Genomic DNA, 26,137 nt, shown 5'->3' with positions numbered 1-26,137 from the left:
TCTTCAGGAATTGTTTTCAATCACAATTAGTCTTTCTTGTCAGCTGGTGTTGTCCATGTTGAGGCCAAAGCAATGAAAGAAGTGAAAACAGCTGATCATGTCAGAACGTTTTTTTTTTTTAAAAAGTGTATTCGTTCCCAATGAAGCTTATTAATTTTTTTTCTGAAAAGCCAAACACCACCTCATGCTTAAACTCTTGCAAAACTGGAGTATATTTTTAGTGCACATAAAATGTATTGTGGAAACTCAGCTATCTTCCTACATCTCCTTTAGGTCAATTGTTATTATCTTCAGGTCACAGCTGTGGTCTGTCCAGTACTTTCATTCATAGATAATTGCCTATTTGTGGTTTTTGCGGATATTTGCAACCAGGGTTTTACACGGACATGTTCCATACGAGAAAACATGATGGCCATCTCCAGAAAAAGCTGCTTTGCCTTTGGGATTGAAATAACAAAATGGAGTGTGAAACAGTTTAACAAGATCAAAGTTGTGAAATACTCCAGAAATATCATGAAATGCATGTGCAAAATTAAATCAGAGGCGTTACAATGGGTAGAATAGCAACGTAAACATGAGAAATCTGTAGAAATCTATGAGAAAATTCACCAAAGAAGGCGGTTGTATGACATATGTCCTGCCGTTCCTCCTTAAAAAGAGAATCATCTGTTTTGTGACAACCAAACTAGGAAATATCAAGCAAATCATGCTGGTGCTGTACATATAAAATATATAGTACAACCTGCATGGAGAAACCCCTTTTAAACCTTATTTTGGAGAAAAGTCGTCAAACTTTTTGACTTTTGGTCAGGTTTGACTTCTATGATTCTATATGTGCAGTTTTTATGTTTTTGTAACCATTGAAATTAAAGTTCTGGCTCTCTCCCCATTCACTAAGATGGCAGCCCACTCTTGTTAGCCCAGAATAACTGCCTTTGTGCTGCCAAGATGGCTTCTAAGTGGCGAGACTCAACTAAAAATACTTTAACAAGACGGGCATCCTTTTTACTTTTGCAGGGTGTTTGCTTTTTGGCTTCAATTTTCAATTCTATCCACATGGACCCTTGTGAACACGGGCAGAAGACGAATGTTACATCACATGAGCCCATATAGATGCAAAACCAAGAACTAGCCCTTTGATCTAATAACATATCCATTAGCAAGAGTCGTACTTTGTGTTTAACGCTAATTAGCAAATGTTAGGATGCTATTACACCAATATACGATGGGAAATGTCAAGATTTTATCTGCTAAACATGAGGTTAATAGAAATTTAGCGCTACTCTACCACTTATCACAAACTTCTAATAGTTACTAGAATGTTGTTGGACATTCGTCACTGACTTTGTGAGCATGCTGACTTTATCATTTTACTCAAAGAGCCTCAGAGCCTAAGAATTGGTTTATGATCAAGCAGCAACATCCAAAAATGAACCCACAAGTGGTGAAAACTGTAGTTCCTCAAATGACCACTTGAGGCCGACATTAATCCTCATGGATACCCAAGGCTAAAATACATGTTTACAACCTGGTATATCAAATGTTTTAGTCTCTAGAGCTAGTTTCCCCTTTGAAGATAGCTGTACAGGGGGTGAATCTAACTCATCCATTTAAATTGTATTAAGGCTTAAAGTTATGCAAATTAAAGGTGTGATCACTTCAAGTGACAGCTGGCTGCCATCATATGACAGTCTATGGCCCAAAGATGTTTTTATGGCTGCCTCAACTCCACTTCTTTGGGGGTTTGTTTTGGATTAACCAGAAGTTAAGAGGTTCAGGCCACCATAATGGCTTCAAGAGTGCACTGAACTTAGAAAGCACTGTTCAGTAAACCTATAGGTAATGTCACAGCAGGTTCGTCCATTTTTTATACAGTCAGTGGTTATAATGTGTTGGAGGGCAAAAGTCTCTATAACTCGTACGAACTAGGGATTGATCAGAATGGAGTTTTTTCTGGTCTTTTTTAAGGGCTGATGCTGATATTTGGAGCCAATATACCTTAAATATAATGCTTTAACAGCATGTCATTCATAACTATTCTTCATTAATAAGGGTGACTATAACTGAATATGTAAAATAGGAGAGATTACATTAGGACTCTCTCAACTTGATCAGTTTGTCTTCTGCAGTTCTTCTGTATTTTCTTAATTTTTCTGTTTTATCACTTTTATTTTCCACTGAAGTCCAGATTTTAAATCATTATTAATTTCTGTTTCCCAGATTCTGTTTCAGGCTAATCTGTGGCAGCCTTCTAATTTAGCTGCTAGCTGTTAGCATAGCCTTAGCCACTCTGAGAGAAGCTAATTTCCTGCTTTGTGTTTCTTGTTCAGTTCTTGCTGCTTGAGAGACATTTGTGAGACCACAGTGACGACAGACGGCGAGAGATCTGAAGTAGAGCGTTTAATTTATCAATAACGAGTCAATATTCACAGTGACTTGGTGGTTACCACTTTCACCTTGCAGCTAGAAGATCCCTGGTTCACGTCCCGGCCTTCCCGGGATCTTTCTGCATGGAGTTTGCATGTTCTCTCTGTGCATGTGTGGGTTTTCTCCAGGTTCTACGACTTCCTCCGACAGTCCAAACACATGCTGAAGTTGACTGGTAACTCTAAATTGTCTGTTGGTGTGAATGTGAGTGTGATTGTTTGTCTCTATATGTAGCCCTGGGATAGACTGGTGACCTGTCAACCCCTACCTTTACCCTAAGCCAGCTGGGATAGACTCCAGCCCCTCCGTGACCCTAATGAGGATTAAGCGGTGTATAAATAATGGATGGATGGGTCAATATACATACTGATAACTGGAAAAATGCCAAATATCAACCATGATAATCGGTCTATCCCTAGTATGAACAGCAATCATAGTGGTGCAGTATTGTTTACAGAAATATTTTTGAGGCTCTTTTTCCTTTTTTGATGTTACAGTGTAGAGAAATGCAGCGAATATTTTGCCTTGCTGAGAACTGAACTGTGGATTTACTGCACATTACTGTTAAAATATCGTGAAAACAGGTAACGGTCCTGGATGCAGCTCGTGTATCAGACTTTCTGACCTCCTCACAGCCGCCCAATCACGGCGCCAAAGTGGCCTCGAACGTCAAATTGTCGTTTTAGGAAAGTTAGTGAAATGGCCGGATGAAGACCTCAGTTCGGAAGGTGGCGGAGAAAAGAGCTTTTTCCGGAGCTATTCAGCCACCTGACGGGCAGCTCTGATGAAGCACCGCGGCACCTTGAGTACAGCTTCTCCTAGCAGCTGGCATGGATTTAGACTCTTAGCGGTGATTCATACCTTTCTGCATTCTTTCCTCCCTTTGTGCCTCCGTTCGGCTCTTTCACATTTTCTTCCCTCCTTCATTTTTTATTTCTGAGCATCGTTTTTTAGCAGCGAATGACGTCCGCGCTGATGTGCGTTTGTTTAAAATCATCGTTCGTGCTTTCCACAAATTTGGGTTTAGCGGCGATTATGAAAGGAAAGATTGGAGCGAGTTTCTTCACAAGTAGAATAACAACTTGCGTAATAGTGTGTCACCGCGGCCCTGCAGCCCAGCCCTGCTACCACTCCACTGTTGTTAAGTCTCCTCTATTCCTTGAGGTACCAATTAAACTACTAATCCTGCCACCCAGCCGCCTCACTGTGAGTGTAGCCTAATGCTGCCACACAGGAGCTCGCACACAAACACAGAATCCTCGTGTCCACATTACCACTTCCAGCTTCCTGCCTCACTTCTTCTTCTTCTTTGTTCTACCTCCCTCTTTCACCTCCTTCCATCCCTCCACTCAGGAACATGGTTTTAGCACTTCTATCAGAGCCACCTAATGAGGAGGTAGCCCCCCCCCCCCGCCTCTGAAGATCCACGCGCACGCTCGCAACGTGCACGCTCATGCCGGGCACACGCTCGTGCACGCGGCCGAGTCTGAATAGGAGGCTATGATTTGCATCTAGGCCAAGGCTGCTCCATTGACGGAGATCTCCCAGGAGTGTGGCGCTGCTTTTATTCCCAGTTTTCACAATAGGCATTATGCAGCCGCAATCATTCGCCGTAGATCCAGAGGAGCCGAGGTGAAGAAGGAAATATTTGGGGCTAAACATAGCAAGAAATTATGCTTGATGGAATTAAACAGTAACCTTTAGCCGAGGCTTTAAAAAGAACAGGTGGAGGCTCAGGTGAGGTAAAAAACAGCCGTCACTTCACTATAGAGAGTTTATTGATGGTTAGATAGCATAGCTGAAAACTTCGTTACGATAAAATGTTTAAGTTCTGCTAATATCTACAATTACTGATTAATAAAGACCATCCAAAAAGGCTTATTTATCAAGGTACACAAACTGTTAAAACAAAAATGGAAAACATACAAATAAACAAGAAAAGCTGAAAAACAGCTGAAGTAGTCATTTGTTGTCATAGTTACAGTGATGCTTTTTTACAACATTTGATTGTAGAATTACACTGTTTTGCTGTATTTAAATTAGTAAAAAAAAAAAATCACAAAAATATGTATACTAAGAACTGAAAATTTTTCAGATTACTATTTTAAAAAATACAATTTTTAATGTGGAAACTACTTACAGTTCTGGCCTGTTGTTTTTTTTCTATGATTTTATTTGTTTTCGTCTATAATTTGACAAAACCGAAAATCTGTTTAAAAAAAAAAAAAAATATATATATATATATATATATATATATTTTTTATATATATATATATATATATATATATATATATATATATATATATATATATATATATATATATCCAGTTTTCTTTTACAATGTTTTTTAATATCAACAACAATAAATAAGTAAAATAAAATCATGTTTTTGTGTTATTTGAAAGAAAAATAATACTATAAGCTACTCGACATGAAAAATGATCTACATGTAATTTTCGTTCTTATTTTGCAGCTTTTTCCTGTTTTGTTAAAATACATGTAATAGCACATAAAATCACAGCCTAAAATTACATCCAAAATATTGTGCCAAACAAGGCAGGTACATTTTATTACGAGAAGATTCAACTGAATCCACTCCATTGTGATAAAGACTTGCTTTTCAGTTTTCTTATAATAAAAATGTGACCTAAATCAGCTATTGGATCAATGTTTTAGCAAATACTGAAACAGTAACAAGGTGGAAAATTACTTCAACAGTCAAAATGAACACAGGCAGTGATGCATTTGATAACTTTCTAGCCTTAGTTCCTGATTCTTCCTTCTGAATTTGTTTTTTTCATTCACACTGTGTGGACCATGCTCGAAATTAACCTTTTCGTTTAGTCGCTTTCAGTAATAATCTAATTGTGATTTGTGACATTTCTGAATATATGAAATTTCATCAATGGATTGACTTTACCCTCTACCATTGATGACAGTGGATTTTAGGAAACCTGCTGCACAGTCCGGCTCTTCCCTCTATTTCTAAACCGAATTTACTCTAATTTGAACCTTGAAGCTAAATACATAAAGCCGTAATCACCCAGACGCCTCCAGATTTCATCCTTGGAGAAAGTATAAATGCAAAGGCAATTTAGATAATTCAGTAGATTGTAGAATCTTTCTTTTGGACATTGTTTTAGAGGCACTGTGGCCTTGTCTGGATAGATTAGACATGAAAGCATCCACAGGAGCTGAAAAAAATTATTCCTCTTATCTTTTGTCTTCATGTCCAGAGAGTTTTTAGTACATTATTGAAAGTTCAGAAACATTTTTGTCCAGCATCCATCACAAAGATTTGAGTCTGGGACAAAAAAAGCCCTGAACATTCACCTTCTTTTTACTGAAAATGAAAAATCTTGGAAACATTTTCTTTCTTGCACTTGTTGCTGTGGCCTTGGTATCTGAAAATACTTTGCAAAGTTGGAATCGTGACACTTTGTGCTTTCAAACAATGTGCAGTTTGATTCAGAAGTATGTCAGTGCCATTTAAAAGCTTCACTCAGCCCAGATGCCGACTGTTTAATGTGGAAACTTTAATCATAAATCGGTTTGGCAAGTTGTAGGTTTAAAAGCAACAATTAGATTTATTGAAAACTGTGTCATGAATCCAGTGAGAGTATGAAGTACCATTTGTAGATGTATTTGATTTTCTTCCCTGTTTATCTTGCAAAGATATTGAAATAAAGACATTTCAAAGCTCCAGCCGCGATGTGGTTTAAGACAGTATTTTAGGGAAACCAGTTTAAAACCTTAATTTTAGCCCAATTTAAACATTTTTAACCACCTTTGATGTGTGTTTGGGGCCACTGTTTTATTGAAACACCCAACTGTGTCCAAGATCCAACCTTCTAATTGATGATTTTAAGATTTCCTGAAGAATGTTGAGGTAATCCTCTTTCTTCATTATTCCATAGCTTTGCGAAAAGCAGCAGTTTACCGGCAGCAAAACAGCCCCAGAGCATGATACTGCCACCACCATGCTTGACAGTTGGTTTGGTGTTCTTGGTTTTAAAGGGCTCACATTCTCTCCTCCAAGCATATTTCCATTCCATTTAATTTATTTTAGACATGCCACAGCATCATAAAGGCAAAAAAAAAGAAAATAAATACACAATACAAAACACAACAACCAATCCAAATCCAAAACCTAGAACAATATCTGAAAACAAGTAGGATGAAGTTTAACTTATTGAGTCCTACATGCTACATATCTGTATTTCATTTCATTTCTTTATTTATTTGGGCGGGACAGTGCATATTAATGAATGTACAATCTCATAAATTTACACAAGGTTGCAGTAAATAAGCCGGATTTAGCACAAGGCTAATTTCCATCTGTTGTCTCAAACGTAAAAGATAAAAAAATTCAAGGTTACAGATGTATAAAAACAATATAGTACAGCGAAGACAATGATGATGACTTAATTCTGGCTGGATTAAACCTACCTTACAGTTTTATTATTTTAGTAAAGTGCTTTCTAGGCAGAGCTTGTCATAAAGTGCTTATAGTTAAAGTGCCTGATTTTCACAGTGTTCATAAGTTTGTTAATCAGCCATGCCTTGTGCTGTCTATTAAAACTGAAAAAGGTTGAGTTTTCTCTGACAGCTATATGTAAAGTATTTAGTTTGTTCAACCTTTAACAGAAAAGTGATTCTGTGCAAAGGACAATCACTCCTAGTGGCCGACCTTGTATTAGTAATACCATGTACATCTCATATCTTACTGTTTCCTGTTTACTTCAAACCTTCTACTTTTATGCCTTTTTCTTTTAGAAACTCCAGAACAAGAAACTCTGGTCATTGGGGCCAAAAAGTAGATATTTTTTGTTCCATGTGACCACAGAACTTTCCTCCAGAAGGTGTTTTCTTTGTCCATGTGATCAGCAGCAAACTTCAGTGGAGCTTTAAGGTTCTGTTTCTAGAACTTCCTTCTTCATGGAACCTCTCAGCTCATGTTGATGTAAAACACTGTGGACACTGACAGCTGTGTTCCAGCAGCTTCTAATTCATTGAAGATCTGCTTTTTGGAGATTCTTGGTTGATTATTGACCATCCTGACCGGTTGACTCTCAGCAGCAGGTGATAGTTTATTTCTTCCTGATCATGGCAGTGACACAACTGTACCATGAACTTTATGCTTTCAGTAAGCTGCTTTGAAATGGCTTCAAGTGACTTTCGTGACTGTTCAAGCAAACAATTTGCTTTTTCAGATCTTTAATGAACACCTTAGACTTCGCCACTGTAGTGTTTGATGCTGAGTCTAATGAGTTTATTAAATGGACCCTTGGGCCCAGCTCCAGAGCATAATACTGCCACCACCATGCTTGACGGTAGATTTGGTGTACTTGGGGTTAAAGGCCTTCTTTTCTCTAAAAAGATTGCTGGTTATTTTGGCCTTAAAGCTATTTTTTGAATGTACCAAATGGTCCCCAATTAAATTGACTCAGAGGAGTGAGCAGCTGTAGTCAGTTGTGATAAGTTACTAGAAGATAGGAATATATGATTAACACAGCTTTCTAACTTACCAAAACTGATAATTCAAGTTGCTGTATGTATATTTTTGATCCAGTAGATTTAAAGATAAAGAGACTTTACTGTCATTGTGCAGAAGTACAATGAAATTTGTCATATTTCCAGAAAATCTATAATAAATCTATGAAATAACTAAAATACATTAATTTTTTTTTGTGTGAGGCAAAAACACGTTTTTCAGTCATTCCATCATAGAAATAAAGGGTTATAGGAGTCATTGGAAACTCATGATTGGTCTTTATAGTGAATGGAAACTTTTGTCCACAGCTGTATTCAAAGGAACCATTTATTTAAATTGTATCCTGTTGAATACAGTAAGATATGAGATGTACGGACAAGTTAATAAGTTAAACTTTGTTATACTCGTTTTCAGACTTTATTTTAGGTCCAGTTTTTGTTATGTTTTTTCATTTTCTGTGTTTTCTTTTTAACTTTTTGCCTTTATGACACCGTTGCATTATAAATCAAATACATAAATCGAAAATACTTATATTTTTGAAATCAAGGAAACATAATTAAGCTTAATGTAAAAGAAAAAATGTCAGTAAATATGTATTTTGTTCAATTCCACACTACAGTTTTTACAGTAGTTTGCTGTTAACACTCATTTTTGATTAGATTTTAAAGGACTGAACCATAGTTTGAAAAGAAAGACAAAACGTTGCACTACCATAAGAACAAAGCTGCATTTTTTACAGTAATTTATGGCTTTCTTTGATGAGGTGAGAGCCTGTACACCAAACATCAAAGCGTATTCAAATCTAGCGAGGTTTGTTCTGGAGAGCTTTAATTATGAAGGTCGGCCGGGGTCGACCAATCAGAGTCACCCCTTATTGTGTCCATTCTAATGTGGCTGAATGAGCTCTTTTAACGACAAAACAACCAAAAAAAAAATCCTGTGTGCATAGAAACACATTTTTATTATGTTAATTAACCATGAGGCAACAATAATCAGTCACACTATAATATCGTTGAGGATGAAAGAGCAAGTTTGTGCTCTGAAGGATGAAATGTGGGGTATAAAATCAGCCTATACACCAACTAAAGGATTTTAAAAAGCTATAAAAGGACACGATAGAAATCATGAAGAACTGAGAGCCTTGAGGATGCAGAACGATGAGAAAACTCCTCATTCAGCTGAAGTATTTGTGAGGTGTATGAGAAAAGAATAGGAGCAAGGTAAAAATGCAGCATTTGTTTCCTTGGTTACGGCCACACAAACAAAAGCGGGAGTCTGCCGCTCGCTGAAACAGGTGTTATCAGAAAAACTCTCGCACAAGGTTGAGCTTTTTCTTTCACTTGGTTTTCTTTTCACTGCAGCCTTTCTATTTTCTTTTATATTCCAATTCTCCACGGATTTAGATGCTTCCGTCACATCTCGTTTCCTCTGTTCCTGTTCCTGCTTCGGTTTAAAAGTCGCTTTCAGCTCCGCGCCTCATTCGGGATGCAGCAGTTAGCATCGAAAACCAAAACAAAAGGGGCCGTAATATTCCCAAGTTCGACAATATCTCGCCGGTTATCGTGCAGATTTAGACTTCAAGTGGCTTATAAGTAAGAAAAACTGTTTTTTTTTTTTTGTTTTTTTTTTAAAAAGCGTGACTGTAGATGTGTGAAGGCCTTGGCTGCTCGCAAATACCGCAGCTGCAAAATATAAATCAAAATATAAAGAATTCGAAGGCGGGATTCTTGAAGCACATCGACGCGGTTACCTCCGATGAAGGCCGGCGCAGCTCGAGTGTGTTGGTTGTAATATGAAAGCTTTTGTCAAACTCCTTCTCCAAAAATAGCTGAATTCTTTTTTTCCCCGTTCAGTTCACGCTGGGAGAGAGGCTGTGACAGGTTTTTATTATTACTTTTTTTTTATTCGTACCTTTTAATACGTCAGCCATGGACAGGAGAAATATAGAAATCAACGAGATTCTTACCTCCGTGTTGAGCCGTTTGTTCGGATATTAAAGATCACAATGAAGGACGAGCGTGTTTTATTCCGGTGTCACTTCAAAGCTGCTTCATGGTAAATGTGTCACACTCAGGAAGCTTCACGATACTTTGTTTGAAGGTTTGGTTTTATTCCAGTTCAGAGTAACTACCACTACCACTATTTAAAGGCTCTTATCCTTATTCATTTTGAGGACCAGTCATACATGCTGTATCTTTTTTTCAAGATCTTCCATCATTTGACACAATGGGGCTTTCAGATTTTATGAATAAGCCTTTATACAGAGGGAAAAAAGCATTTAGTATTGTGAAATTATTGCGTTTTTACATGTATCTCACCATTAAATGCTGGGAAACAGAGATATTTTTTCATAATTGTGTAGCAGGGAGATTGTGTGGAAATCGATAAGATCAGGAACCATAATGTTTGGATTCTATATGACTTGGAAACTGGAAAAGTATGATTTTAGTGACTAACAGAATTGAAAATACATGCATTAAAGTACTTGTAAAGGTGGAAAACCAGGTGAATTAATATTTGGTGCTCAGAGAAACAACTAGTATCATCAGAAATGGTAAATTCTTCTACTTATTTTTGATGCAGTAAGGATTTTATGAAATGGGTGAAAAAATTTGACTTGATTTGCAGAAGTTTCATCTCTCTTAACCTTTATATTTCATAACTACATAACAAGCTTGATTACAAAGCTCCGGTTCCACTCTTTCTTGTAGTGTGATATTAAAATATGATTGCATAGACGTTAACATGTCCAGATATTAACACAAACGTGCACTTTGTTTAGTAATTTCATCCAGAATAATGCGTGTGGACATGGTTGCAGCTGTATGTAGGTTGTAACTGTGATTTAATTTTAATTAAATTCAACACTAATTGATCAACGACTTTTCGTCACACAGATAGACAGCTAGCATTGTTGGAAAGGTTAATTCATGTGGTTTAGTGTGATTTGCGCTACCTCTCGCTGCAATAAATACTTGGAGAACAGTACAGCTGAGAAGATGGAATGAGAATTTGGATAAAAAGTGTGCCTCAAAGGGCTAAAATAACCTCACCAGTACCCATATGTTTCAATTATTTATTCATTCTTCTTATGAAGGTACTAACTGCCTTATTGTAATGCTAATATAAGAAATAAATGAAGCGTAGTAGGTGATATATGCAGTGTTGAGCTGTAGCGTCAATACAAATGGCAATGTTGCTAGCTTAGCGCCATTTTTCAGAAGCATGGTGTTAGCAGCGCTGTTCTCTAAAAGAAGTAACCCATATAGGATACATTTTTACAAGCATTTCTCAAGTAACAAGCACAGCCGAGCTTTACAGTCAGAAAAAGAAAAAGAAACATCACAGGTGTATCTACTGAGCTAGTATTTCTGTCTGCTAACACTAGCTAGCAGTTAGTCAATGGCTAACTCCTAGCCAGCTATGTATTTTTCATTCTCTGTGGGCAGCAAATGAACAAAATTTAATGTGAAGAAAATAAATAAATTGAAAAAAACTCCTTGTGATGTATTAAATTACTTTTACCATGTTAGTGAAGTTTAGCTTATTATATTTATCTGTGTGGTGAGACTCTATTTGATGTAACTGCTAGCTTAGCTCGCTACATTTTCCACATAGCTCGCCCAACTTGGGCCAAATAAATCAATGCTACGTTTTCAGTGAAATATTTAATCTTTTATTTAAAATATTAATAGAATAAAACATTATTATTCAAAGCCATAAAGGCTATAGGAGCTGGAAAAAGAGTGAAACATATTTCTATCTGACAGATAACTAAAATGCTCTTTTCTAGATTATAAAGTTCATATTGTCTGCGTCACTGTTCCAAGCTTTTCTGGTCCCATTTTTAGGACCTCTAATGTAATGTTTGGGCTAAAGAACAACAACAAAATTGCATCAATAAGACAAGTTCTAATAAAATTATGTTCAATCAACAAACTACATTCCGGGAATTTGCTTTTCCTTTTCAATCAAAGGTGTCTTACATTACTTAATGATTGGTGCCATAAACACAAGTCCAAAATTAAGCTCTTCCAACTAGTTCTTCTTGTTATTTAAAAGGGATTTTTGTGTCTTAATGACTTAATTACCATAATTATGAACACAAGTTTTTAAGTTGAGAAACGCAACAATTAACTTGCTTCAATTACATTTTCCTCAGCAGTCTTTAAATGTTTTTGTTCATGCTGCAGCTTTTGAAATAATTCATTTTTAGATTGTTGAACTGAAGTCGAGTATTTCTGCACTATACAGCAATATTTAAAACTTGAAAGCAAAAACAACCAAATTACCCCAGGAATTTTCAATAAACATGGAAAATCTTCTCAAGCTGAGTACATTTGAAAAAGAAGCTGTTATTTTTATCCCCTAGTTTCCTAAATATCGCTGATAAATATGAGTGGCATTAGCTCAGTGCAGTAGTATAACAGAATAAACTCTGTACATGAGTCCACTGTTGGTCTTTTCACAAAAGAAAAGAATCCCAAATTCATTGCTTTAGTGGAATTTATTTGTAAAAGGCACAATACTCACCTTCAAATGTCCTTTTTAAGCATTTTTTCAGCATACAAGCCTATACATACACTTTTAACTGTCTGAAATTGTCCAGTAATGTTTAGTACACAGGGGATTAGACTTGAAATCCTAAACTTTAGGTGAAGAAAAATTAACTACTAGGATTTGAATTTAGTTGCAAATCAACCAATGTACAAATTTCCCTTATTATGTCAACATAGCCTAATAAAATACGGAAATATGATTATCTTCCAATTAAGCATTTAATTAAGTGGTAGGAAATGGGTCCCTTGAGTTGTTTCTTAGAGAGTGAGACGCTGTGATCTGAGCAGAGCTGAGTGAATAACTGAAAATATTTAATTAAGATTTTTCTGACAGATTTTGCAATTTGATTTGAGATTAGATTTTTAATTTTTTTTTTTGAGTAGGCCTCACTTCAGTACTCATTGTGGAATATATTTAACGGTATATGATGTAGTAATACCACATGAGAGGGAGGTCGGCATTAATTTATAAAAGTATTGACATGACAGTTAACTCTGGGTCCAGCATGCTGCCTAACTTAAATTGCAGCATTTAATTGCAATTTTTGTGATAGATATTGCAGTTTAATTTGAGGTCACATTCATGAGATACCATTAAAACCTCAACGTAAATCGGAACAATACCATTAATTTGTGAATAACATTGACACGACAGTTCAAACCCCGGGTCAGATGTGTTGCGTAACTTAAATTGCAGCATTTAATTTCAATTTTTCTGACAGATGTTGCAGTTTAATTTGAGATTGGGTTTTCTAAAATCAGGATTCAGCTCAATGTTCATTGTTTAATAGATTTAGCAACATGTGATGGAGCATTGAAACATGAGACACAATCAAAAGAATGACTCAAAGAAGGAAGATGCCATTAATTTGTTAAACATGGACACCACTGTTCAAAACCCTTGGACCTGCATGTTGCACAGCTTAAATTACAGCATTTAACCCTTGTAGTGTCCTCCCAGTTGCCATACACATTTTGTCCTCTGGGGTCAAAATGACCTTGCCTGGTTTGCTTGTTATTTAAAGCATATAGTATAAATTATCAATCAATTCTGCATTACACCTTTAGTCTTACTTCAGTCCAACCCATTACCACAATTTTTTTTCCTTCATTTTGGAATTTAGGGCCAAATAGACCTTGTTACATAAAAGCATACGACAGCAAAAGATTGTCCTTGGGGCCAGAATGACCCCAAGGACAATACAAGGGTGAATTGCCATTTTTCTGACATGTATTCAAATTTAATTTAACTGGGTTTTCTAAAGTTGAGGTTTCCATTAAATATTCATTGTTTAATACATTTACTAATGTGATGGAACACTGAAACATGCAGCACCATCTGAAGTGTCACTTAGAGAAGAAAAATGCCATTTATTTATTAAAACATTGACACCATAGTTTAAACCCCAAGTCCTGCATGTTGCATAACTTAAATTGCAGCATTTATTTGCAGTTTTTCTAACCAATATTGCAGTTTAAGATTGAGTTTTATAAAGTCCAGCTTTAGTTCGGCATTCATTATATAATAGATTTACCAACATGTGATGGAGCGTTAACATATGAGACAACATTCAAATGTGATATATGACTTAAAGGAGAAAAATGGCATTAATTTGTAAAAACATCAACGTGACAATTTAAACCCGGGGTCAGATGTATTGCATAAACTAAATTGTGGCATTTAGGTACAATTTTTGTGACAGATTTTATTTTGAAATCTGATTTCTAAAGTCAGACTTTGGTTCAATATTAATTGTGGAATAGATTTAACAGCATGTGATGGATCATTGCAACATGAGACACCATGTTAGGAAGAAGTCGGCATGAATTTGCAAAACCATCAGACATGTTTCAGGATTTAATTGCATTTTTTTGCCATTTATTTCAAGATTGTTTTTTCTAAAGTCAGGATTCAGTTCAATATTCATTGTATAATAGATCTAAAAACATGTGATGGAGCACTGAAACATGAGAAAGCAGTTGGCATTAATTTGTGAAGAACATTGAGATGACAGTTCAAACTCTGGGTCACACATGTTGCATGACTTAGATTGCAGCATTTATTTGCAATTTTTCTGACTGATATTGCAATTTAATATAAGATTTTTTTTTTTAAGTCAGGCTTTTGTGCAGTATTCAACATGTCATAGATTTAACAACATGTGAATGGAGCATTAAAACATGAGACGCCATCAACAGTGTGAGTGTTACAGAAGGAGGTCGGCATGAATTTGCAAACCCATCGACTCGACACTTCAAACTCTGGGCCAGGCGCGTTGCATAACCTGAATTGCAGCATTTGCTAATTGCATTATGTCAAACTCTGATTTGTAAATGATTAATTGCTGGGCCGCCGGTGTCGAGTTTTGTTTGTCACAAAATACCCGTCGTCAAACTGTCCTCGGCGACAGCTCTGACCTCCAAAGTTTAAAAACTCTGCTCTAATTCATTCTCAGGGTACAGACTGTTTCTGTGGAGTCGAACACACTGTACCCTTTTGTTGCTCGTCTTCTCTAATATCTCGTCTCCTCTGTTCTGTTTTGTCTCCTGAACCAGCGGGCTTCGGCTAAGTGTGCTACTCGCTGCCCCGAGTGTCAGTAACTGCATCCTGCGACACCGAAGCCGTGAAACTCCTGTGCGAGCAAATCGGACGTGATGAAAAAATAAATAACGAGCTCAGACTTTGGGGTTTGGAGATTTTGGGAATGTCAGCAGCAGCATGTTCGCAGCAGAACAGACGTGCTCCCCGGAGGTTTGATTATTGTGAAAGCAGCTGCTTGTCTGTCAGTGTCCTCGCTGTGTTTCTGCTGTCTCTGCAACACCTGTGACTGAACGTACAAAACCTGCACACTAAAAAAACACTGCACTGCTGCACACAACGCCCTCTCGTTCTCTTTCTGACTTTGGCGTCCTCTTGTTGTCTCTCACACTTTTTTCCTGCACACACGCTCAGGTGCAGAGCTGATTAGCCAGATGCTAACCTCCCCTCCAACAGCAGTAGGTAAGAAGCCGAAACTGGACCACTGGAGGGTTTAAACTCTGGACAGAAGCCAAACTGATGCAGAGTGATGGAGGGAGGCCGGTCGTGTGGTACATAATGGCTGCTGTTAATTACTTAAAGATGTGAGATCATGGGCTGCGTTCCTTCTCCGTGTGAAGACAGCTTTACAAAAATTATTTGTGTGTGACAGCAAAGACGGCAGATGTGCGCCAGAGTCTGTCAAAGAAAGTTGGGAAATATGTGTGAGCATCTTTGTACTTAAGATCAGAAGCGAATGTCCTCAAACTGACATCCAGTACAGATAAGAAACGTCCTCCAGAATGATTTTTCTATGTTTAGAGCGGTGAGACTTCTGGAGTTCACTCTAGGTGACATTTACAGCGGCACTTCTAAGATTAATAATGATACAAGCCTTCGGGGCATCACAGCGTAAGACTGCTACAAAAGGAGAGCCTCCTGTCTCATCGTGATTTATCTTATTTGTCTGAATTAGATTCTGGTGATCAATTCCTTTAGCACCCACAGTGATAAATCACAAGTACTAAACTGCACTGCATAGAAGAGGCAGCTGGACTCAACAATGTTATCTTGTTGCAGTGTTATGGAAAGACATGAAGCAGATATAGTTAAAGGAACTGTTTTGGCACTTTGGGGAAAAATTAAGAGCCAACACACAATATTGTTTGATTCAGTTCAATTCTAAATGGTTTTTCATTCAATAAAAAAGTCTTGTCTAATGAAACATCACTGCTCTTGATAGAGTCTTTGGCTGACTCACTAAAAACAGAGCAAGAAGTGTGAGCATCTTTTTCAGTATGTAGTACAAAAATAAAGTGTAATTTACTGACATATTTCAGCGTGAAATGCGTCTTGTAAAAGCCGAAGAGTAGGTGTGTTCTCGGGGTAGAAGTTAGAGAAGAGAATGATTAAGTGGACAAAGATTTTTTTTTTAATCCTTAATTTAAGTAAATGTGCTGATATCATGGTGCAAAAATCCAGCATTGGAAATTTTTACCTGGTATAATCGGATCAATGTGCCAAAGGTTCAAGGTGCAATCAAGAAGTTGTGGAACTGCATCTATAAAAAGAAAAATCTTGCTTTATTTTGGCTGTTGCTTCTTTCAAAGTAGTGTTCTTGTGCAGCAATGCTCTCCTCCCAGTGCTCCAGCAACATTTAGAACACTCCCTGGAAGTTTGCTGTGACCACTTGCAGGTGCACATTTGCAGTTTCACCACAGACCTGAAACTTGTGTCGAGAAAAAAACATAAAATGAAGGTAAATCACCTCAGGTAAGAGGTGATCCTTACAGCTACAACCGAGAAACTCCAAGACGGAAGAAGTCACTTCAGGTCAGCAGCATGACCAGGAGCATGTTCATCATTTTTTTCCAATATTTACAGGGCCGTGTACCATAAAGTTCAACCCCCAGAAAGGGACTCTCTACACTGAGTCATGCCATAATGTCCTGGTGTGTCTGAAGGAGAATACTTGTCACAAATGACCTGAACTGTGGTGTCTACCAACCTGCCAGTTTCACCATGGACCTGAAACTTACAAGTCAGTCTTCATGTGGATGATTGTTGGGTTAGAGGTGATGAGTGCTGGGTCTACAGACACAACCAAGAGACTCCAAGACGGAAGAAGTTGCATCAGGTCAGCAGCATGACTAGGAGCATGCTCATCATTTCTTGTCAAAATTTAAAGAGTTGTGTAAGCCATAAAGCTTAACCCCCAGAAGGAGACTTGGCACCCTTGGTCCTGTGTAATATCCTGACGTGTCTGAGGGAGAATATTTGGCAAAAATGACCTGAACTATGCTGTATGCCAGCCTGCCCAGTTTCACCATGGACCTGAAACTTGTGCAGAGAGCAGCCATCAAATTTTGTCAGTCTGAATCAACCTTTATGTGGATAATCCTTGATTCAGATCAGTGTGTGGAGGGTAATGAGAGTAATTTCTATAGCTATGACCATGAGATTCCAAGAGTGAGGAATCTGCATCAGATCAGCAGTGCAACCAAGAACATTCTCGTCACTTTGTTTTGCCCAACATCCAAAGACTTGTGTACCTTGAATTAGACCCCCAGGATCAGACTGTCAACACTGAGTCTGACTGCATGTTGAAAATACACAAGTTCTTTGGCTGCACCAGCAAAAATGTCGCTCCCCAAACACTCCACTGACCAGACCTGGAACTTTTTTGTGGCTTCTTCCTCTTTCCCAAAATGAAATGCAAGTTTAAGTGTTGCTGTATGGACACAGTGGAGAGGATCCAGCTTGTGATGCAGATTGTGCTCGACACACTTACAGAACAGGACTTCTATGCAACATTTTAAATGTTGCAGGAGCACTGGGAGCTTGGTATCACTGCACCAGAGGACGGCTTCAAAAGCTGAAGTTTGCCCAATTTAAATTAGGTACAATTTTTTCAGGTGCAGACTCTGGACTTCTTGGTCACACCTCTTAGTAACAGTAAAAGCACAGAATGCAGATGTATGCAGCCTTTCAGTGGTGTAGGTGGCTGAAATGAAGCTAGTATTACACTGCAAATAGTAATTATTTTCATCGTGGATCAATCTGCTCGTTAATTATTTGGTTTGTAAATATTCAGAAAATACAATGAGAGTTACCTGAAGCCCAAGGTGGCCCTGTCCAATCCCCAACATTTTTTAACAGTAAATCATAACTATTTCAATAATTACATGGGATGGCAGCAACAAATTCTTGCATCTGAAAAGCAAAAGCAGAATATTTTTCTGTCAGCTAGCTTGTCTTGCTAGCTAGCTACATACAACAAGTTTTCCCCCCAATGGCTGGCTGTACTCTTGGCTCGCTAGCTGCAACATTAGCGTTAAGTTAGCCTTAAAAACACAAAGTTTACTTATTGGAAATACTGCAGATCTCTTTGAATATTTGTACATGTTATTTCAGAAGAATTTATTCAGGGGTTTGCAACAGATGATTTAGGAAAGAAACAGTCCTTAGATGTTCTTAAGTCAATCATGGAGATGCAAAACCTTTTTGTAGCATTTAGTAACCAATCAAGAATAAACTTATTACAAAACTGACCACTTGAACAAAAATGTAAGTGAAAAGAAGTACTTTGTATGACAGAAGCTATATTTGGAAACATTTATTTGAGGTGTACTTTGCTAACAATAAGGACGGGTTTACAAACTTTCCAGCAACCAGCAACCAAGAGGGTGATTATTATACACAAAATGAATATACACCAACATTCTTACTAATATACTTGTATTAAATTGTAGTGGTGGTTCGTCCTAGTGTACTTTAAGTACAAAAAAATCTACATGTACTGTGCAGTTGCATCATATTAGCATAAATGCACCTCTTCCCCTTATGAAAGTTGGAATGCTATGTGATATTTAGCTTGTATTACTTACAAAAACTTTTGAGTTTTAAGCATTTGAGGCCCATCATCTTGTTGCTTCTTCTTTCTTAGTTTTTCAGACATTCGTGACAAAAAGAAGCATTAGAGACCAGAAACAGTCAGACAGACTCAGCTGTGGAGTTTAAAGGTTAATAGATTGAGGTTTAATACTGTGCATCACTGAAAGGTATCTTTGTATCCAAGATCTTTGTCTAGGGTTACTTCTTTATGTCTCGTCTTCTTCACCTACTCTCCTCTTCTATTCTGCCTTCTTTTTCACTTTTTCTCGTCAATAGGTGTCAGAAAGCGGCTGAAATGTCTGTTGATGATGGATAAAACACACAATCCCTTCCCCTGAACTAATGAAGGTTTCGCCACGTTTCAGTCAAACCCACAGCGCGACCTTTGTTCTCGGAGCTGCGAAGATCAGCAGATGGTCTCTTGGCAACTACCAAGAGAAGTCAAGGGAGCAGACAAACAGATTGAGTTTGATTTACTGAGTGAAAGGACTGATGTTTCACTGTCACTGCGTCTTCATCGGCTATTTTCAGAGCTGTCGGTTCAGATCTTCGTTAGTTAAATCATTGGAGCAGATGCGAGTTTGGATAATAACTGAGTAGGGTTCTTCATATTTAAGGTTGACTGACTTGTAGAAGCAGCTCAAGTGTAAAGAAAGTCAATGAGTACAGAAAGTTTGTTCCAGTCTTGGTAACACCTGTGGCCACTTTAAAAATTGTTGCACATGTTGTCTGGCTGGATTCACAGCCGTTCAGGTCAAGCTAACTATAGGAACTTCAGTAAAAACCAACTGGGCATCTCTTTTAAATGTTCTTAGAGGTTCTTGAAGATGTTGTACCTTCGGGTCCTAGGGCAAAAGTCAGGTTTTATGCTGGAGATGTTGCTCATCCATCACAGGGCAAACTCCGAATAATCAAAGTAATTCAACTATGTTTTTTCATTTTTCATGAATTAAGGCATTGTAGCTGTCTCATACTGTTTACACGTTCCATGTTTTTCCACTTTTAGTTCTCTTTTAGGTTCTTGAATACTGAAACTGAACCTAAAAGAGAAGTCTAGTTGCTTTCTACTACAGCTTCTAGGGTTGAATATGTTGTTTTCTGTTATTTCCCCCCATTTTTACAAAATTAATATTCAAAGAAATTCAAGTTTTGTTTTTTCCTTTTCATGATTTATAGCATTATAACGATCGCATATGGCCCAGAAAACATTTTTTGACAGTGTTTCATTTTCATTTCTCTTTTAGGTTCTTCAAAACGTCTTCAAGAATCTAAAAGAAAAGTCCAGTTGCTTTTTATTGAAGTTTCTCGCATTATACATGATGTTTCTTGCTTTTTCCCCCCATTTTTCATAAAATTAATAATGGAAGAAATTCTAATTTAGGTTTTTCTTCTTTTATGTTTTCTGGCATTATAATTATGTCATACTGCAGAGAAGACATTCATTAAAAAAAGCCCCAAAAAATGTAATTTGCGACTTCCATTTCTATCAGAAAAATTACCCAATCTAAGCTTAAAATTGTGAGATTTAATAAAAATTGCCTACTCCACATGTCATTTAAAATGTTGCCAAAAATAAAAAAAATACGCTAACCCCTTATGTTAAAAAAAAAAAAAAAAAGTGTGCTTGTTGGTGCCACTGAGAAGCCATTAGTGACTCAACTGCAACCAACAATTGTGACAAATTCTAGGACTTTTCTGCCTGAACTGCAGGCACTGTTTACAGAGCAGTCAGGAGTCGTGTACTGAAAAGAAATTAATATCTGTAGTTTGTAGTCTCAATTTTTCCTCATGTTAGTAACAGCTAGAGGCATTTTATAAAAAGTTCTGCGAGCTGATTCCCCTTTTTATATTTTTTTAAATGAAATTTCTAATCAAAGCAATTCAACTTTGATTGTTTCATGATTTATTGCATTATTACTGTGTGATACTGCACAAAAGGTATTTCTAAGTTATCTCTACTTCAAGTCATAGTTGAGCTGTTTCTATAGAGGTGCAGGACTATATATTGCATGGGGATATATTGCAGGGAAAATTGTTTTTTCGTGTGACTGTGTAGTTTATGGATGGATGCATGCATGGATGGATGGACAGATAAATGGTTAGACGTATGATGGATGGATAGATGTATGTTGGATGGATAGATGGATGAATGGATGATGGTTAGATGGATGGATGGATGGATGGATGGATGGATGGATACTTTATTCATCCCTTGGGAAAATTCTAGTATCCAGTAGCTCACATATGTTGCAATAAAGAAAGATTAGAAAACCAATGGCCTAAAGAATGTGCAATTATCGTGCAAGGAAATAAGGTGCCAAAAATTGTTGGTATTCAAAATAAAGGTGCAACGTTGTGGGTATTAACAAGAAAAGCACTCAGAGAACACAGTACATCACCAAGGCTGCTCAGTTGTTTCATTTCCGACAGATGAAATCTTTAATAGAAAATAACCTTGCAGTGAGCACAGGCGTGCTATGCATGTGTATGTTATGTACAGATACCGAATCGCATGACCTAAATATGTAGCGGGCAGCGGGAATTGATGAGACTCAGAAACACCCCCACAATTTAATCAATTGCTCCTTGTATCATTTCCGACTGATAAGTCCCGATAAGTCTGCAGCGGTTGATTTGTAGTAGGATCACAATCATGTGATCATCAGCAGGCAGCTGACGTAGTGTTCATTTGTTGTCATAGCTACAGTGACGCCGTGCTGCTATCTTGCAATGACACAGAAATCTTTAACAAATTCGTGGATCCAGACTATAAGCCGTATCACTGCCAAAATCTAATCACTTGGTCCTTGTGTCATTTCTGACCTTCCCTGAGTCTGTTTTTGAGTAATGTTGGTAACAGACAGACAGACAAACCAGCGCTGATTGTCACATAACTTTGTCCCATTCTGTGGCGTAATAAAGGTACAAAATTGTGCAAAAGTGTTGATATTAACAGTAGTCTAAGGAATTTTCAACACAATCATCAACATGGAGCTCTGAAGCAGCTAAATGACTGACAGATTCTGGTGTCACATCTGAAGGTTTCATCACTTTTCTATCATCTCCTTCTTCTTCTGTATCTCTGCAGGTCATGGGATGAATTCCACGATTGCGCAAATGTCGCGATGGCCGGCTGTCCGGATGAAGCGGCCGCCGTCTGGGAGTCTCTCCGGCAGGAATCCAAGAAGATGCAGTTCTCCGGAAACCTATATGACATGTGCTCCAACCGCAACAGCCACCCGGTGGCCTCGGCCTCCCCGAACCAGGAGGAGATCAACCAGGAGTCTCTACGAGGAGGCGCCGGATACCTGCCGTCCAGCCTCCACCTCCTCCTGCTACTGTCTCCTCTGCTGCTGTTGTTTTGGATATAACTTTCCCCCCTGAAGAAATGGGACTAGTGTGAATAGATATAAACTTTGTGTATTTTTTTCTCCCCTTCCACGAGCCCGTAGACTTTCCACAGTTTCTTCTTCCTCTGCGCTGCCAGGGGTTGAATATTTCTAACTGCATGTTCAGAGGCCCGACAGTCTTTTTGATAATGTATCTCTAAACTGCCTGTGCCATTTCATGCATATTCTCTGCCTTTTAATTAGTCTCTCTGTTGGAAACACACACAGAATTCATACAGAGACACACAGCCACTGTACAAACAGGCTTGCAAACACATACATAGTTAAACAGATGCATACAGCCGCTTCATGTCATCTGTCTTTATTCCCTAACCTCCGAAACCTAGTTAGTCTGAGCTTGCATGTGCTGGATCCAGGCGGAGTCTGTCTTCCTGACTCTAATAACAGAAACATAATAACGCAGTCCTGTTTGATAAACCTGGAAACTAAGTGATGAGGAATCCATGAGCAGTTAAACTCATTCATTTATATGATGAAGTAGCTGATAAATGGGAAATCTAACATTCGTCGCTCGCTAGTTAAGACTCAGAGCTGCGTTCGAACTCCAGCTGGACGACTTTTGTGTTCGGTTTTCCCGTTGCTTTTCTTCTCCGCTCTCTGCCAGTGTTGAAGAGCCACAGCCAAGCTTACGTCCTAATTTAACTCAAAGTTCCCATGAAAACTGGCAACAGAAAATGTGAAGTAATGCACATTTCCATCCACAGCTGTTATGTGCTCATACCAAGCCGGTTCTTTGAGAAAAACAGCCGCTAAGTCTGCAGTGTTGGAGAGGAAGAAGAGGGCGAAACGTGAGTAAAAGAGCAGCACTCGAACCCAGAAATGTGCAGATATGATGGAAATTTGCTAATGTTATGAGCATCTGCTGTATAAAGGACGGTTATAGACTCAACATCACTTCTCACAAGTATTAACGCTTAGTCACATTTTTTCAAAGCTCCCCTGGATGTTTAATTCATGTTTTCACTGCACACTGTCACATTTTACTTCATTGATCCACAGACTTTTCCTCCTCAGCACAGCATTAAAACTTTTTTAAGCACAAATTCAGAATATATATAAAAACATTTTGAAAGGAACACACTGGGAAACTAAAAACATGGGTGCTAATCAGTGAGAACCATGGATGTATAAAGAGCTGGATACGTTAGCCTTGCTGCTAACTTTTCCTAATGGTCACTTGTGGTTTTGCAATGGAAACCCCCCCCAAAAAACATTCCACATAGACTCCAATTATAAAAGAGAGGTTTATTAAACCCACCCCCGTGCTAATACACAAATGCAGAAGCAAATGAACTGTGTTTGGTTACTTTCATGCAGGTAATCAAGCGACATCCTTTATTCTCCGTAATACATCTAAACTTGGTGAACTCAATTTGTAGATTAGTTTTAGGATGTGAGGAAGCTACTTTTTCTTTTTGCTTTAATCATACCCCAAAGCTAACCACTCCCATTTTCACTTCATGAGTTGTGCTAACTGCTAAATTTGTGTATTTGGATGCACACCAGACACCCTCCTCATCCCGGCTGCACCTTGAGATCCTGCAATCCTGAAGCCCCCAAATCGATTTGCAGTTTGGGGGCCTCTGGATCGCATTTCTGCTTTTTGCAGATGATGTGGTTCTGTTGGCTTCGTCAGACCGTGACCTTCAGCGCGCACTAGAACAGTTTGCAGCTGAGTATGACGTGGCGGGGATGCGGATCAGCACCTCCAAGTCTGAGGTCATTGTTCTCTGCCAGAAACCAGTGGATTGCTCCCTCTGGGTTAGGGGGGAGTTGCTTCCCCGAGCGAAGGAGTTCAAGTATCTCAGGATCTTGTTCACGAGTGATGGGAAAATGAAGTGTAAGATGGACAGGTGGTTTGGTGTGACATCAGCAGTAATGCGGGCGTTGTACCGGACCGTCAATTGAAGAGGGTCGATTTACTAGTCCATCTATGTTCCAACCCTCATTTATGGTCATGAGCTCTGGGTAGCAACCAAAGGAATGAGGTCGCGGGTACAAGCGGCTGAAATGAGCTTCCTCTGCAGGGTGGCTGGGCTTAGCCTTAGAGATAGGGGGAGAAGCTCAGACATCTGGAGGGAGCTCGTAGTAGAGCCGCTGCTCCTTCGTGTCGGAAGGAAACATTTGAGGTGGTTTGGCCATCTGATTCGGATGCCTCTAGGGAGACTTCCTCTGGAGGTTTTCCAAACACGTCCGCCTGGGAGGAGACCCATGGGCAGACCCAAAACTAGTTGGAGGGATTAGATATCTCATCTGCCTGGGAACGCCTTGGGATCCCCCAGGAAGAGCTGGAAAGCATTGCTGGGGGGAGGGACATCTAGAATAACCTGCTTCGTCTGCTGCCTCTGCGATCTGGCCCCAGATAAGCGGAAGATGATGGATGGATGGATGGATGGATGGATGGATGGATGGATGGAAGGGTGGATGGATGGATGCACACCAGTGACTCATAACATTAAACCACCTGTCTAATATTGTGTAGATCCACTTTGTACTGTTAAAACAGTATTGACCCATTGGGGTGTGACCGTAGCAGGTGTTCTGAGGTGTCCGGAACTTGGACATTGGATCCTTTGGATCTTGTAGGCCACACAGTAGGGTCTCCATGGGTTGAGACACATCCCGTGGATCTTAAGTCAAATTGGGTTCTAGGAAATTGGAGGTCAGTCACCTCTTTGGGTTCTTTCTTGAGTTCCTAGACTTGTTTTTGAGCAGTTTTTCCATTGTTGTGGTGGGTCTTGTGTATCTACGGAGTGCAGATGTCAATTTAACATCCACTTCAGTGCAGGGCTAAAGGTTTCCCAGCACAACATTCCACTGTTGCCAGATTATCACCCATCATTGGTTTTAATGTTGTGTCTGATTGGCGTAAGCTGGTTTAAAGTTTCCAAAAGTATCTGATTTCAGTGTAGTTTGTTAATTTCCCTTCGGTCCTCGTCCGTGTGCTTCTGTGATACATCTCCCTCTTGATTTCCTGTCAAGAACTTACAAACTAAATTTCGTCTCTCTCAAGCATCCTGTTGTAATATAGTGATCAAATACTGCAGTTGTTTGGGGAATCACTGGAAAAAGGTCACGAACCAAAAATGCATTTGGACTCCTGCCACGATTAATGTCTCTCCTGCAATAAAATGAACTATTAGTTGCTCTAAACATCTTCCAGACATGTGGTGTTGTTTGCTAAGGTGCTTGCAGCAATGAAAACTGGCTATACAGGTTTGTTGGACTGAACGATTAATTGGAATATTATTGAAATCACAACGTGACTAAAAAATATCCAAATGACGGGAGCTGCAATTTACTAAATGTTGCCATATGGGTCCTCCACATGAGCCGGGTTCTGCTTAAGGTTTCTTCCTGTTAACAGGGAGTTTTTTTCTTGCCACCATCGCCTTAGGGCTTGCTCTGGGGGTTTGGGCCTTATGGGTTCTGTAAAGCGTCTTGAGACAATCTGAGTTGTAATTGGCACTGTATAAATAAAATGGAATTGAACTGAATACCATTCTGAATGAAGCATGGTGGTGCTGCGGAAATACTTAACCCTGTAAAACCCACTGTTGCAGAAATACATCAGTTTTTTTATATTTTCTATTATTTTCGATTATTTATTTTTATATATATATATATATATATATATATATATATATATATATATATATATATATATAAAAATTTTGCTCATTTTTTTCTATATTAGTTTTTTGTTTTTTTTTCTCATTTTCCTCTATATTTGGGTTTATATATTATTATTTTTTATATTTTTTTGTTTTATTTTTTTTTTAATTTTTCTTATATTTGGGTCTTACAGTCATATTTTCCAGACGTGAAGGAACAT

At 38.3% G+C, this 26,137-nt stretch overlaps 1 protein-coding gene across 1 annotated transcript in view; it reads left to right on the top strand.

Annotated features, from left to right (window-relative positions):
• nrn1la (neuritin 1-like a) overlaps positions 1-25,903 on the top strand; it is a 130,999-nt gene extending 105,096 nt beyond the window's left edge. The window contains exon 3 of the mRNA XM_055007372.1: positions 21,981-25,903. Coding sequence (XP_054863347.1) covers positions 21,981-22,263 — 283 coding nt within the window. The 3' untranslated portion in view covers positions 22,264-25,903. The remainder of the gene's footprint in view (positions 1-21,980) is intronic.
• The last annotated feature ends 234 nt before the right edge of the window (positions 25,904-26,137 follow it).

The sequence above is a fragment of the Amphiprion ocellaris genome, chromosome 3, assembly GCF_022539595.1.
Source record: "Amphiprion ocellaris isolate individual 3 ecotype Okinawa chromosome 3, ASM2253959v1, whole genome shotgun sequence".
NCBI lineage: Eukaryota > Metazoa > Chordata > Actinopteri > Pomacentridae > Amphiprion > Amphiprion ocellaris.
Note: the sequence above shows the minus strand (reverse complement) of the source record. Positions and strands in the feature narration are given on the sequence as shown.